Genomic DNA, 16,237 nt, shown 5'->3' on the forward strand with positions numbered 1-16,237 from the left:
CTACTGCTGGACCTTGCCAGGAGCCATCTTCTCTCCTTGAGCCAGGGCGTGTCTACTGCTGGACCTTGCCAGGAGCCATCTTCTCTCCTTGAGCCGGGGCGTGTCTACTGCTGGACCTTGCCAGGAGCCATCTTCTCTCCTTGAGCCAGGGCGTGTCTACTGCTGGACCTTGCGGCTGAGAGTGACCTTGAACTCCACGACCCGTAGGCATCAGTCAGAGGATTCGCCTGGCTCCTCCCTCTAGTCAGTTTTGGCCACGGTGAAAGTATGGGACCTTATTAGAATGAGGCAGAGTCATCTTCCGATTGCTGTCTCTACAATGATCCCGTGACTTAGATTTCTATTGTCGAGCTGCAAACATAGCCCCCTGAATTACACCTGCTTTGCTAACTAGATGACTCCCTATTTCTTTGAATCCCAATCTGTGGTTATAAAATCTCTAGCACTCCTATCCAAGGGTTAGGTGGAATCTTGGCTCAGGGTAATGAGCATGGAAAACTGACTCTGTGGGTCTGCTGTAAGCGAGTGACCGTCCTTCTGAAACCTCACAAATGTCCTTGGATCCCAGGATACTTCTCATCATCTTCCATCGGCCACCAGAGAATTTGACTCTGTGTACTATCAAAACCCAAGGACACTGACTGCCAGTGAGCATGATCCAACTTGACATCCGCCATCCCTGCTCCACCTTTTGCTCTGAGCCAACATCTTCCCACTGCCACTTTGGGGAGTCAACTCTGATGAGCACATCCAGTTGACAGGGACCTTCCTCTCTTACTTAATCCCATCCCACTACACATCACACAATATGCATCTGCAAGTGTGTAATGCCCTACAGGGAACAAAAAGGTTACGTCATTCTTTGGGCAGGAAATTTTCTCCCACTATTGAACTCAAAGTCTCTCTAAATTGTCAAGGAACACAAGTATTAATTAATATAGTATAGTAGTATAATATAATATGATACAATATAATAATATATAACAGATACCCCTTAAATAAATACAAACTCAAAAACCATGGACTTTTGTGCTTTCCCCCTTCCAATATTACAGGTTTAGTAATATTCAGAATAGGACCCTCTACATGACAGGAAATTACTAAGCGAACATGACCAGTGAACAGGACCATGGCAGTAGCCATTGGGGAAAATATTGATGGTGAGAAGGAATTGAGATGGGCAATTAGGAATCAGGATTCTTGCACATGGTGGTATGGAAATTTGAGGAAATACTGGGACTTCCCTCCCCTTTCTATCATGGACTTTTTCTTAAGTTGGGGAAAATAAACTGTGATAAAACATACTACGGGCTTTGGTCTGTTTGATTCCTGTTGTTGTGATCAAACAGTCTGACAAAATCAACTTGGGGAGGCAAGTTATGCTTCCAGGTCACAGTTAATCACTGAGGGGAGACAAAGAAAGAGCCTGAAGGCCGGCCCTGTTCGCTGGTTCCCACAATACTCTAGCCCTGGGGAAACAACTCACAGTCAAGGAAGTACAGCAGAAACCATGGCGCTTGTTTCTCCCTGGCTCACTTGCAGACTTATATACAACTAGTGTTCATATATAGCCCGAGATCACCAGCCTAGGAGTTGTGCCACCCAGTGTGGGCCTGGCTCTCCTACAGTAATCAACAATTGAGATGATACCCCACAAACATGCCCACAGGAAAAATCTCATCTGGACAATCCTTTAACTGAGACTCCCTCCTTGGGTGACTGTCAGTGGTGTCAAGTTGACATTTAAAGCTAACTGGGACAGGCTCTATACAGCAAACCCGGATGGTTCTGCTCTTCTGAATCACGGTTTGACACTGATGCCAGACAGACCATTAAACCTGAAGACAGACAGAGAAGTGGGTAAGAGAACTAAGGGTTAACAGTATACATGATTATAGTGAAAAACAGTTTCTATGTAGTTAACGGCAACCTGACAATAATGTCTGTAAGAGTAAGATTTAAGCACACATGTTAATATAAATGTAGGTATTCCTACATATGCTTGCTGAGAAACTGCTGTGTCAGGTCTGTGTCAGGCCTTATCTACAGATGCAAAGGACCTTGGGTAATTATGGGACCAATTCAGAACTCCTGAGTCATGTTGCCATGATGCAGAGACACGTGAGAACTTGTTTTGGGATGTGTGATATGAGGTTGGGCTTGATGAAGAAATGCAGAAAGGGAGGGGCTGGTGGTTACACTCAAATGAGCTAGAAGACATGGCTCAATGTTTCCACATCACCAGAATTGTGACTTTGGAGGTACAGTTCCTGAAGGCCTTGCAAAAGAATGAAATAGAGGGTTTAGTCAGAACAATTTGGTTAGATTAGAGAATTAGAATTCCTGCAATCCAAAAGACCTACCAATTGTAAGAAAACCAACAAGAACTTCTACAGCAACTGGGATGGTTTTGTAACGCAGTCCTGAGCAGTGATGAGCCAAACTGGGGGTGGGGGAGGAGCTGGCCACGCCACGTCCAGGGCGAAAGCGCTTGCTTCTCGGTTTTATCGACACGGTGTCCTCACTACCAGTAACTTGTATTCCTGATTTGTGTGTTCTCGTTTGTCAACTTTAAGGGATCTCTAGTCATAGCTCTCCGCACAGTTGTTCTAAACTATGAATTGTTTATCACACATACAAAAGAAAATTCCAGCTAAAATCCATGTAGCCCGGATTGCCACTCACGTGTCCATCATTGTGGAATTCACCGGAGCCCTGAGAATAGAGTGAGGAGGAAAAATAGTTCTGTTCTTCTTCCTTTTCAAAATTCTATTCACAAGAGACCATATTTCATGAGTTTCAAGTATAAGAAAGGATATTTCCTTCTGAAAACCTGTTATTAACTTCCTCCAGATAATGAAAAACCACTTTATCTAGAACACTTACCACAGGCACTTTTAAATTTTGTGATGGGTACGTCACAACAGCCAATGAAATGGAAAAAAAAATTTTTCTAGACATTTCCTTCTCTTCAATAAACTTCTGAGATTCTTGAAACTCAATTTCCAATTAAAACACACACACACACACACACACACACACACACACACACACACACACACAAACAAAACCAAAATGCTTCCCTGCAAATGGTACAGCTTGACTGATGGGCGAGTGAGCAGGCAGGCAGCCGAAAAGGCACAGGCGCCCAAGTTGCCGTTTCTGTCATTGATTCCCTATTATTAAAACTTCCCTTAGTGATCAGCAGTGACATGAGAAGCTGTTCAGTCATGCTGCTAAGCAAAGAAAAAATTAAAGCAGGTGACCTAGCTTTGCTGTCCAGATTGACAACCATTAAAATAACACCTCTTGGAGAGCAACAGGACTGCCACGTCTGCTGGTTAAGACGCCAACCTGGGAGAGTCTTAAGAAGCCATTTGTGGAAACACTCACCTATCTCCAGAGTGTATGTACAGCAGCCCAGGAACATTTCCTGAGGCAGTCTGTAAGGAGCTCCTGTACTGCTGTAAACACTCAAGCACGTATGTACATAAGTTAAAGGAGCATGACAGGAAAGCAGATGTAGAAGACCTATTAACAGAACGAGTTGGCACACAGAACCTGTTGGACAATCATAAGGTTGATTGTTGAAACACAAGTTTGCCGAGGTTATCTCCTCCAATCCGAGAGGCCTTCTCTTCCTCTTCTCTCCCTATTCATTTGTATTTATTAAAAAATATTTGTTAAGCAGTTACCCTATGAAAAGAACCGTGGGAAGATATGCTATCTGCCTTGTATAAAATCGAGATTTAGTGACTTAGTCACTTTAGTGTTCTTACTGACCAAACACAGTATGTTAATCTAGTAGGTTTAAACTATGTGGTCAGGTGTGTGCTCATACATACTTCTGTGTGCCAGTGCTTCAAGCATTCATGCCACAGATGGAGGCTCCTCTCTGTTTGGTTTTATAATCTACCAGTCAGGCAGCATTTCTGACTTAGGATGACCACCTTAAATCCTCCACCCCCAGCCCCACATCTGTGATGTTGAAACACTGTCTGAGCCCACACATATACACCTAAATTTAACTTTTTGTTTTTGTAGAGTTAGCATGCTGTCAGAATTTATCAAGTACTCCTTATGTAAAACTGTGCTTGGGGTAACTGTATAGTAATTAAGTATATAAGAGTAATTAAGGATTTCTGTAACTCTAATTATCAATCCTTAGTATTCTACAGGCCTTAAGAATCACAGAGCTGATACTGAAAAAGACTCCTGATTATGGTTGCTGAGGACATCAGAATAGCATTAAGGAGACTCACTAGCTCATTTCTTTTGTGGAGATGTCACGAGTTTCTCAGTGAAGTTGATGACATTTGATTTCTAATCATTTATGTGTGTCTTCCCGGCATTTAAGAGTTATGACATGCTCACATTCAACTTAAGCAATACAATTTCTACACTATTCTTTTGCAACCTCACATATGTAGCTGTGACTTTCCCATGGAGGGGGAGCATGTTTCCTTGTCTTTTGAAAACAGCCTTAAAAGTTAACCTTTAAGGATTTAACATTCCAAATCCCCAGCAATGAGATCGGTCATGGCAATAACGCAAAGAACTCTTTCCTGGAAAGGGCCACTGTGCACTGTGCACCGTAATCAGCCCATGAAGAAGAGGTACACTGAGCTCCTACCTGCCACAGCAGTCTCATTTACACAGTGTGATTCCCAGAGCTGGAAAGATATGTTGGTTAGAACAGTCCATTCACAATGTGTTTTGTTCTCTGAGGCCTGTCTGTAGCTCAAGTCCCTTTGTTCCCCTGCACTCAATCTGAACTGGGTTGACAAGCTTACAGCTTCATACTGAGATAGGAAAATGCCACCGTTGTCTGGACACTGTCTGGCTACCTTCTTTGGGGGCCCACAGACAGGGCATATTTTAGATTATGAAAAACACAGCTCATAAACCCCAGGGGCTGTGACCAAAAAGCGAAGGCCCCCTACTTCCCACTGCTATTGCGTTGGTATCAAATAGACTCATGGTGTTTTCCTAATGAAACCAAATAACTGGACCATGGATGATGGGATGCTGGCAACTGGAAACTCCAAAGGAGTGAAAGATAAGAGCGAGCAGCGGAAGCCTGAGAGGCCCCCAAGAGGTTGGAAGAGATGGATAAGAATCTGGGGCGAGCCCTTCAAATCGTGGCTGGTTTCTTTTCAAGAGGCAGAATAAATGTATGTGTGTGCCAGCTAGGCATAACTGTCCATTTTACAGATTAGAAAAGCATTGAGGAGAGTGTGAGGCAGATTCCCACTGTGTGTGTGTGTGTGTGTGTGTGTGTGTGTGTATCTGTGTGTGTCCAATAAACTCAGCTTGGGCTACATTTGTTTTCTCTCTTCTTCTCTTCCTGAAGCGAGTGTAAAAATGTACAGAAATAGACATTCCTGAGGAGACCAGGATAATGGGGGAGTCCCCTTTCAAGGTAACAAAGAAGAAGATGGTACAAGAGGACCTCTTGGCTCAACTAAGCTGTCCCTTTACCCAGCATGCTCTTGCATAGGCCATCTTGTCACGTAAAAACGGTGAAATTGGGCCCAGCTGTTGCTACTACAACACTATAAATAAACTCTGGAAGCTCATACTCTGTACAAGCGCTTATGTGAATCAGCTAGGTCTTCATGAAACCAGTTCTGACCAGCACACTCAAATCCAAGAACCAGTGGTAACACACCATACAAAAGGAAGTTGGGTGGTCAGTTCAGCGTGAATGTAGGTTTCTGAGTGGTTATCAAAAATCCACAAAACATGGGCAAGAGTGCATAGCTCATTTGGTAAAATATTTGCGATAAAAGCATAAGGATCCAAATGTGGATTTCTGGTATCTACATTTTTTTTTTTTGTTTTTTTGAGACAGGGTTTCTCTGTGTAGCCCTGGCTGTCCTGGAACTCACTCTGTAGACCAGGCTGGCCTTGAACCCAGAAATTCACCTGCCTCTGCCTCCCAAGTGCTGGGATTAAAGGCGTGCGCCACCACACCTGGCCTGGTATCTACATTTAAAGAAATAGAGGTGCTGCTGTGCACATCTGTAACCACATGTGTTGTGGGGTATAGAAGCAGCTGGATCCCCAGAAATGATCAGCTGGCTAGCTTTGCCTATTGTGAGCGCTGGGTCTTGTGAGACTCCCTGTCTCAAAAGGTAATGTGAAAGGCAGTCCTCTAGCGTCTATGTGTACATGTACCTACAAACACATAGCACAGGCGCGCGCGCACACACACACACACACACACACACACAGACACACACACACACACACAGAGGGAGGGAAAACCACATGGGAGTAGGACACACAGGCTGTGTCTGTGTCTGGTGTGTGAGAGGGAGAGCAGGAAGCCGAGGTCCGTGTAAGCCTAGGTGTGCACTGTCTTGCACACCTAATTTTCTTAAGAAAGCACAGAGGACTTCTGCCTGCTGCAGTGCCTACTCTTGTGTCTCTCCATTTCTTCTTTGCTTGTCCACCCTTCTCTCTCTGGAATGACTGTGACCATGGGCACAGACACACACAGACACACAGATACACACACACACACACACACACACACACACACACACACTGCCACATGAGTTCTCTATCATGCCTCCAATTTCCCAGTTGCATCAGAGAGATGAGAACCCACTTTCAATGACTGGTTTGAGGGATCCAAACAGCACCATATCGTTCTGATAGTGAGGAGTTTAGGCTTTCTGCCTATCTGTAGCCACCCTCTGCACAGGGTGACTGCGTTGAGTGGGACACATTATTCTTTTCTGAGCCCACCTTGTTGGCCTGAACCCTCTTCCCTATGTTGGGCTTAATCTGTGCATCCAGCAGGATGCCAGCTCCCAGTATCTCTCTTCTCAGCATGCTCCACCCTGACATTTATGTCCTTTCTTGTGCCCTCCTCAGGAGGGAATGGCATTCCCCCATACCTGCCCTGTGAACTAGTCATCTTCAAACTCCTTTTCAGGTATGATCTCTATAAATCCTTTGATAACATCTTCCCTATAATGCATCTCATTCCCTTTCCCCCTTTCAACCACTGCAGTGTGGCAGCCATTAAATGACATTCTCGTTGCCTAGTACTTAGAGAGTGACCAACAAACACCCGATGAACTGGACTTGGCCTCTCCGTGATGCGTCCAGAAGCAGGAAGACTGTGAAAATGCTCTTCTAGGAATTCCCATGGCATTTGAACAAGGAGCAGTGAATAGGGCATTTAAAAAGAAATTATCCATTAGCACCATAACAAAATGTACAAATATCAACTCTCAGGCAACTAATCCAGGCAAAATTCTGAAGCTTGCCTGGGCAAGAGAATTCGCCTAAGAAGAGAAAAGAACAGGCTTACAAGATTGGGAAGACTGTCCTTATGTTGACATCTAAAAGAAAAGCTCAAATGTCCAGAGAAGTTGCCTTAGAGATATCTCCCAAACAGAGACTGGAAAACTCTATCAACAGTCAAACCTTCAGAAGAAAGGACACCGTATCCTCTTTATGAATAAAGTCAATCTGAATGGACAGAGTGGATGCTCAATCAATAAAACCCTGGTGAAGAAACATGAAAGGATGCTGGTGTTAATCCTTACAAGGGGCATCCTTTACCTCTAATAAAAGCACAAGTTCAGTACATAGTGTCTAAGCTCAGTGCCAAGTAGTGGATGATTGACAAGATTCAGAGGACCTACTTTTGCTTCTTCATTAGCAAGACCAAAGCACCCCTGAATTCTGACCTTCTAATTTCCACATAAGACATCCACACTAAGGAGTTCCACTGCGTCCCCTAAGGAGAGCTGTAAACTCCTGCTTCTTTTGGTGTGCCTTTGGCCTGGAATGACCCTGATTATGAATTCAGTTTGGAAATGTGGCCCTCTCACTAAGCCCACGTAGCGTGCCAAGGCAGTGACGCCCAGACATTTCATACTCTTCCATGTCTTGGGTCCCATCTGTATAGATGCAGGAATGACATCTCTCCCTGACCTCTGAGACACCTGCTGCAGGTCTGACAGAGGAAGTGGGCTCATGATGCTCTTTAAAGCTGTGACCAAAGGCCCAAAGACTCACTGTGGCTACTGGGCTAAAAACTCTTGACACAGTTTGTCATTTTTAAAAAATGGTGGTTTAATAGAGGATGAAGCTTATGTCAGTGGGATACCATGTAACTCCGTCCAATAAATGTGAGACATAAAATGAGATAGCTTCAGCTCATAAATATACCCGGGTAAGAAGGTTCACTCTCCCCTTAAAAACAGCATATACATTTTTTCCTTATCTAAGGTCTGGTTGGTACTTAAAACTTTTAAGGATATTTCTTTCTCTCAGAAACCTGCTCAGAGAAGGAATAGGCCTCACCGAGTCCCTAACCCTCCACAGGTGGCTGAAACATGGCCAGTTTCTTCGAAATCTCATTGCAGTAGCTACTTGGCCATCTTCCTGGGGAAAGTTATGATTTCTCATTTTCTTTATATCCTGACACTAATTTATGGCTGATATTATCTGTCTCTCACTGGCTATAGAAGTTTTTAAAAATTAAGAAAGTAAAAGTTTTCTTTTTTTTTTAAAGCCCACCATTTTCAAGCTGAAAATATGCTCATTATTTATCTTTCAAAGGAGAAATGTAGAGAGAGGGTATTTTGACAAAGCAACATGGAGAATGCTCTCTGAGTCCTCTTGGTTTATTATTTATTTGCTGAATGAGAGGGTGCCAATTACTTATCCAGTAAATACTTATTTAATGCCTACTTTGCATCAAGTACAATGCTTAGCCTGGGGCTACAAACATGATCCTCATTCTCACAGCCTAATAAAGAAAGGGGCAGGAGAAGGAAGCAAGGAAGTAAGGCCCACGCCTGCACCTGCGCCTGCGCCTGGTGTTCTTCTTAGCCACTTGTTACAGTGATGGAAGTCCAGAGAGTCCACATCGGAGCTGTGAGCCCAGGCATAAAACCCTGCATATGCACGCAGACCTCAGAGTCCACAGGACTCCCATGCAAACTGGCGTCCTCCACAACCCTCTTGTAAAGTTCTGTTACAGAATAGGGCTCAGGGAGGCAAATGTAGCCCAATAAAAACAGTCAGCATTTTAGCTACATTTCTTTCTGGTTAGTTTTTTACATATAGCTTAAGTTGTACTGTTTTAAAGAATTTTTAAAAAAAATTTTTCATAGCTGTAAGCAAAGCAGGGTATACTACATTTGACAGGACATATGACATGGCCGACTGTGAATTGCTCTGTTAGTCTATAAGGTACCAGAAGGAGAGTGGAACCACTATAGGATGTCACTGACTGAGAAATGTGCCCAGGTTTCAGCCACATTAAAATTCAGACATTAAAACAGTGTTTCTCGGAGGTGACCTGCTCTGCCTACCCTGACTTCTACAGAGCCATGGCCAAGCTGCCAAACCTCCCTCCCAGAGGGATGCTGGTCGCTTCCCGGAACACAGCCTAGGGCCTGCCTTCATCAGAGAGACTGCCCAGGAAGAGAACCCCCTTTTCTGTTTTTATAGACCTCACCCTGTGCACCTGTAACAGCCACTTAAAAAAACATTTCCTGATGTAATAGATGTGCGAGAAGATGTTTGTAAGAAGACGGTAGACGTTAGCACTGAACTGAAAAGTCTAAGCTTTGTTAGGAAACAGTGGGCAAGCAGAATGGGGGAGACGGAAGGAGCCAGTGACCCTGACTTTTCGATGTCTCCCCTTGCTACAGATGAGCACTATCATTTTCTTGCCCCCTTCCTGCTGCTTTGAACCTCTTGATCAAGTTTAGTACAATACTGTTGGAGTCTACTATCTAGAGACTGCATTCACACACAGAATGAACACTGTCTTGGGACACCATCCATTAATTCCACATGATAACCCATATAAATATATGGTACCAGTGAGGCGAGGGAGAGGACTCACTTCTAGAATCATCTGGAGTCTCAGTGTACAGCTTCATTTCTGCTTACATAGAATTCTGACAACAGGAGACAAGGACATGTGGGGCTGGAGGCTTTATGGCTTGGCATTTCAGTTTTCTGTGGGAGTCCACTAGGGTTTGTGCTTGAACTGGCAAAAGGGGTTTGATTAGTGAAAAGAGGCAGACGCAGACTCAGTCCTCAAGTGTGGTCCTTGCTGAACATAAGACTGGCACAGAACCTAAGCCACTGTGATTTCTCTTTTCCTTATGTTCTTTTCTTTCTGTATGAATATGCATAGTTGTTACGAGACATGCAGAAATGTGTTGAGTTCCCTAAAAGATACGATGATGGGTCAGGCAACTCTGGCCTGAGCAGCAAGACTGCATTAGGAAAGATGATATGTTTTAACTCAAATTAGCTACAAGATGGAGAAAATGAAAGAAAGTTCTAGCAAAGAAACAAAACCAAGATGGGATATATAGATGGGACACATGAAGTTTTGGGGGAGGCCAGGGAGGTGCCACACAGGGGGACCAGGGAAGGCTTTGACTTGGCTTATGGGAAGGAGCCAGCCGCCATGGACAATGACGTTCCCGGGTCTTCCTTCTGCACAGTCTCCTGATCACTCAGGAGCAGGGCGCTATGCTAGGGACTACTCTGGAGTATCACAACACTGGGAACACCAATGATTTCCTTGGGCTGGAAACTATAAGTCAGGTCGTCTGAGGAAAATACTGTAGGATTTCATGCTGTCTACATCATAAGTTTGATGTCAAACAGAACATCTGAGACCCACATCTGGTCCCTAGGCCACCTGGCTAAAGGCAACAGCAAAACGCTGCCTTTCTGAACTCCAAGGACGACCAGCTCCTGCTTACCGTGGACATGGATACCATTTGACTGGAAAGAAGAGTTGGTTTCTGGCTGGTAGGGCTTCAGGAGTGAGCCTGGTGGCTGCTGGGAGTGGGGAGCCTGTGCTCTCTGGAGCAGGGACGGAGGAGCTGGAACTCTTCCCGGGCTGATGTGGTGAGGAGATGGAGTCGGAGGTGCAAACCTGGGAAAAAAAACGATTACAACAGGCAGCATGACCAACTCTTCAAAGCCTTCTAAGTCCCCGTTCTGGCCCTACACAAGTATGGCAATGTGCTCTTTCAAAGCCCTTCCTAACCCTCTCCTTCCAACCACTGAGTGCTTCTCTGACACGGGGGGGGGGGGGTTTGAGGGGGGATGGTGGGGAGGAAAGACCAACAAAGCAAACCTTAGTCACAGTTCAGGTTTGTCAAGCTTCTTAAACTGCATTTCAAATCCTCTGGGTTTTATGAAATTCAAAGCACATCTTTTGCCAGGCCCTTTTCCTGCTAATTTTAAAACCCGTTCACATTTTAGGGGAAATTCGATTCATATGTTTCTGAGTCATTTACACTTAGCTCATAAACATTTTGTTTTGTAAGGCACATCTGAGGTCCAAGAAGTGTTACAGGTCCTTATTATGACCCCCTCTAACCAGAGTCTCCTTAAACAATACATTCTCTCTTGCCAAGAGTAAAATAGCTTAAACCTCAAAGGTCAAATGTGCCTTGAAACGCAGAACCTGAGAGGTCGGCTTGGGTTCTGTGCTGGGCAAAGAGCATTCCTGATGGTGTAGAGGGAATGCACTGTGGCATTTTTGTAGTAATGTGTAACAATTCCAAGATTGTTGGGTCTTTTGGCTTTGTTGAACTCAACTGCCTTGCATACACTAGGCAAGCACTCCACCACAGAGTGTGATCCCCGGCCACAGCCTCAGAGTACTGGTTTCTGAAAGGAGATATACTAATATTTAAACAAAGAGAAATCACCAAGGAACCTTGGACAACTGTATATTTATCTTCTCGTTGTGAGGGAAGACTGGCAGGTTCTGAGTCACGAATTAGAATGGCATTTACTGTCTAACAATGGCGAAGGACAGTAGACTCGACAGAACAGTCTTGCAGGTGGGGATGTCCAAACAGAAATGATGCCTAATTTGTCGGTTCAGCATGGGACAGTGATACCCACAGTAGAGAAAGAAGTGAGGGTTTTTCAATGCCTTGAGAATAAGCAGCAAAATAATTCTGGATAAAAGCATAATAGCAATGAAGTACGCAACCTCTCCAAAGTTCATCAACATGAAAACATTTAGTTAGCTCCTGTTTATACCGTGCAGAAGAAAAGATTCATTTTGAACTAGGTTATCAGCGGCGACATAACTTATTTTATAGGAACAACTGACTCCACAAGGCTGGGCTCTTGTGTAAGGACACAGCTGAGAAAAGGGGAAGGTGCATTAGGCACGTTTACAAAGTTAATTCTACAGGTCCTGAAGCAACGCATCTCATAAAGAAGAGCTTCAACATTCATGTTAAGGGAGTAAGAGAGGATGGGAGAAAATGCCATGTTCATTTTGCATTTCACTTGTGAAGTATAATGAGTCTATCTAAGAAGGTTGCACAGGAACTAAGAGGAAGATAGGGGACTCAAAGCAAAGAGGTCAGAGTATCTTAGCAAAGCTGATGTCATCAGATGCATCAACTGGTCACATAGGCTTTTATTCTATGGAACTTTGGCGAGCAGCAGCTGCCTGTCCTGTGCCGGTTAAATACGCACTTTTCTAAGCACCTCCTCTGAACTGGGATTATCCTAAAAGGCGATGCTGAGTGGCCCAGAGAGAATACGCTGCAAACACATCCTGGCACTCCCCTGAGAACATCTAGTAAAACACATGAGTCAGGATTCCCCATATGGAGGCTATTATCTGGGGAACATGTCCTTACTGTGTCTCCAAAGTAGCTCTGAGCTTGTAGGAGAGGAATGAGAAATTGTGAAGTCATGGAGTTGGGAGAGATGGAGTCCACACTGACGCCCAATCCTAGAAGGCCCTGTTCTTATGGTCCTCCGGGTTGGAGGGAGAAGGGATTTGAATAGCAAGGTGACCTACGTCATTATCCCACAATCACACTGATATTTCAACTTTGGGAGACAAAGTAATGAAGACCCTTTGGCTCTCTTGTTTCACTTTGAGAAGAGAAGACACAACGAGCTAGTGGGTTCTCTGGTCTTTCCTTCCAATACTTCTGCTATCTTCTATCAGTCTTTGACTGAAGGAACAAAGTGAGTTGGGTGGGAGGCAGGCAAGTTGGGACTATCTGGGGACCCCGGTACAATCCGAGGACATAACATACCCCAAACAACATGACACACCTGACTCACATGAGACGGATTAGTAAGGAGTAGAAATGGTGACAGACGAAGAATATAAAAAGAGTCCAAGGTTCTTTCTTCAGAGTGAAGCTCTACTGCTTTTATCGCTTGCACTGGTGTGGTCAACATTAATTATGATCACTAATTAGGAAATGTAGACTACACAGATCCAAGAGTATAACTTACTAAAATAGTTTGTCATCTATTACATAGGTTATATTACTCTAGATATAGACTCTGTGTGTGCTCATTCCAAATTCTTCTTACCTATTCATACAAATATTTTCTTGGCTATTATGTATTATTCAATAGATTGATAACAGAGGGAAACACATGGTAGGCATATACCAAGGTTTCAGTATTATCGCACCACCCAGAACAGTAAAATATTATGCCTTCCACTTAACTTACACGTGCTCTTTGCTAAGTCAGGGGTGTCTTCTGATTCTTCATGTAGGTGAGATTACACAGCATGGAGGTAATGCATTTTTTCTTCTGTCACGTCAAGGCAGCATCATGCTAATTCTGAGTTACACTGTATCCAAGGGGCACAAGAAAGATCTTCTGTACACCACCCAAGGATTCACAGTGGTTATTTCAGAGATTCTCTTCCAGTTGGGCTGCTAGTGTCTACTTATGCTTTTCATAGAGCCTCAAAAGAGATGACTGCTGTATAAATAGGCTCATAACAGACTAGGGGAAAAAAATCTCTGCTTACCAGAAACAGAACACACAAAAGTAAACCAGAACTGAGTCAACCATTTCCACTCCCTTGGTGGGGAGCTGGTATGATTTTATAATGAGCAATGGTTTGCTAAGAAGAGGAGGCAAGGGGGAGGCTTTGAACCCTAGTAAATGATCCTTTTTGCAGAATGGGGACTTCAAAGGTTCTTGTAAAGGCTTATTCATGCACACCTCAGGAAACAGCTGATCGCTTGGCCAGGCTTCTTCCTTTCAGTGCCTTCCTTTCCTGCCTTCTCTGCCCTACTTTCCCCTAACATCAGGCTCCCCACATGGCAGTGGGCAGGCCAGCACAAAATGCTCACCCTTCCTCAAGATGTAGTACTGAATCCTAGACTATCACAAGACAGGGGGTCCCAAGTGGGACAAGCACAGTTAAAGTTCACACAGAGAAACCTGGGAAGGGATGGAGACACTGAGGATGCAGAAAGCCGGATGGGTCAGGGGCACACAGGCTTGGACTCCAGTGTTCTCTCTTACTAGATGAGGAAGTCTGAATAAATCCTCTAACTCTCCTACCTTCCATAGAAATGTAAGACAAAGATAGCCCAATTTCCCTCAGAATTGCAAAGTATGAGATAATTCTATTTTTTTTTTTTTTTCACTCAGGAGATACAAACTAGGCACTGGGCAAGCTGGTGTAAGCCCAGAGGGAGGGGCAACTGAAGATCCATTTCTCTGTGTTTCTGGGACTTAAGGAAAGGAAGCAAGCAAGTATATCTAAGACTAAGAAAAAAGACGGCGCTGTACTAGCAAGTGAGTGAATCAGAGAAACAACAGTAGATATGTTACACTGTGCAGAAGCTCACATCTAGAAATCAGGGAATCAGAGAACTTAAGGGTAGGAATGTCTGCCGACTTCGAGGTGATAGAGTATGCTTAGGGAATGGAGGACTGATCCAAACAGAGTGGCCATGTAGGATAGCAGTTCTCAACCTGTGGGTTGGGACCCTCCTTTGGCATCATCGAAGACCACTGGAAAACACACACACACACACACACACACACACACACACACACACACACACACTATGATACATAACAAATGCTGAACATAACAGCAAAATCAGCATTATGAAATAGCAATGGAGTCATTTTATGGCTAGGGGTCATCACACCATGAAGAACTGTATTAGAGGGTCATAGCATTAGGAAGGTTGAGAACCACTGAGTAGGGCATCTCTGGCATGTGTTTTTGGCGAGCCAGAGCCTAAGAAGTGCCCAAGATTATGGTCCTGGTGTTAAGTTAGACCACTCAGGGAAGACTCAGAACTAAAAAGAAATCCGAGGAAACCTTTTTTTTTTTGTCTCGACAGTTCCAGTATGGCTGCTGAAGCTGACTTTTCTGGTTCATTTTCTAGTTTGAGGGGCAGTGAGTTGTGGGGTCTCTAAGAGTCTAATTTCTTGGTACTGACTTACTATATCAGTACCATCATGGAACATTCTGGGTGGAGCGGATCTGCTACCATCTTTGGATGAGAGTAAAGGAGGCCAGGAAGGATGAAGGTACCTCCCTACCATGGCAATCTACGCCACACGGGGTACGCATGTTCTTACAGTAAGTTATGACCCTTTCTCTCGGGAGTCAAACAAGCCAGTGGGGTTTGGTCTGTCCCCTCTGTCTTACACTGGAGCTATAAACCTACTAAAGAAGGAAGAATGTATGTGAAGAGCTTGTTTCATTGTACTTACACAAAAATATTATTGATTTGCTGCCTGGGAGCAGAACTAATGGATACAAACTGGCCCATCATGGATCTGTGCAAGGACTTCTTTTTCTTAAATTGTAGAGTATCATCTATGGGGATTTTAAAACTCATCTGTGAAAACTAATCAATGAAAAATGGCTTGCTGTTGGTCTACTACAGGACAGGAGAGAGTGGGGGATGATGGGGGAGGAAGAAATCCTTTTCAAAACCTAAAAAGAAAAGCATAGTTTTAAGGATTTCACATCTGATTTAACATCTTTTTTTTTTTAAAGGCCCAATAATAATACCACACTTTGAATAGCCAGACAGCTCTCCATTTTAGTAGACATTAGTGGTCTTTATAACGATTTATGAATCACTTCATGAATTCCTGGCTGAGTCATCTGGGTGACTATAGTATCTACTTATACTTCCCTTCTGTCTCACAAAAGAGACACTTGGACTCAGTTCAATCCAGATTTGTCCCCAAATGAATCACAGCACGTTACTGGGGGAACTGCAGATTGAATTTGGCTTCTGGGACAATTGGGGGCAGCTTTCAGTAATGAAGAAATGGCCGCTGAGAGGTCTGGGTAATTGCAAAACCGTCCATCTGGGCAGGACCAATGCTGGCCAAGAGCTGTGTGTCCATCCAAGGAGTTGTTCAGTCAAAGAGCCAACTCGGTGCCCTGGAAAGGAGCAGAGCG

At 44.1% G+C, this 16,237-nt stretch overlaps 1 protein-coding gene across 3 annotated transcripts in view; it reads right to left on the reverse strand.

Annotated features, from left to right (window-relative positions):
* Positions 1 to 16,237, reverse strand: part of Glis3 (GLIS family zinc finger 3) — a 417,582-nt gene that overhangs the window by 13,920 nt on the left and 387,425 nt on the right. For all 3 annotated transcript variants that reach the window (XM_021205791.2, XM_021205781.2, XM_029537780.1), the window contains one exon: positions 10,761 to 10,936. In XM_021205791.2, coding sequence (XP_021061450.1) covers positions 10,761 to 10,936 — 176 coding nt within the window. The remainder of the gene's footprint in view (positions 1 to 10,760; positions 10,937 to 16,237) is intronic.

The sequence above is a fragment of the Mus pahari genome, chromosome 1 (assembly GCF_900095145.1).
Source record: "Mus pahari chromosome 1, PAHARI_EIJ_v1.1, whole genome shotgun sequence".
NCBI lineage: Eukaryota > Metazoa > Chordata > Mammalia > Rodentia > Muridae > Mus > Mus pahari.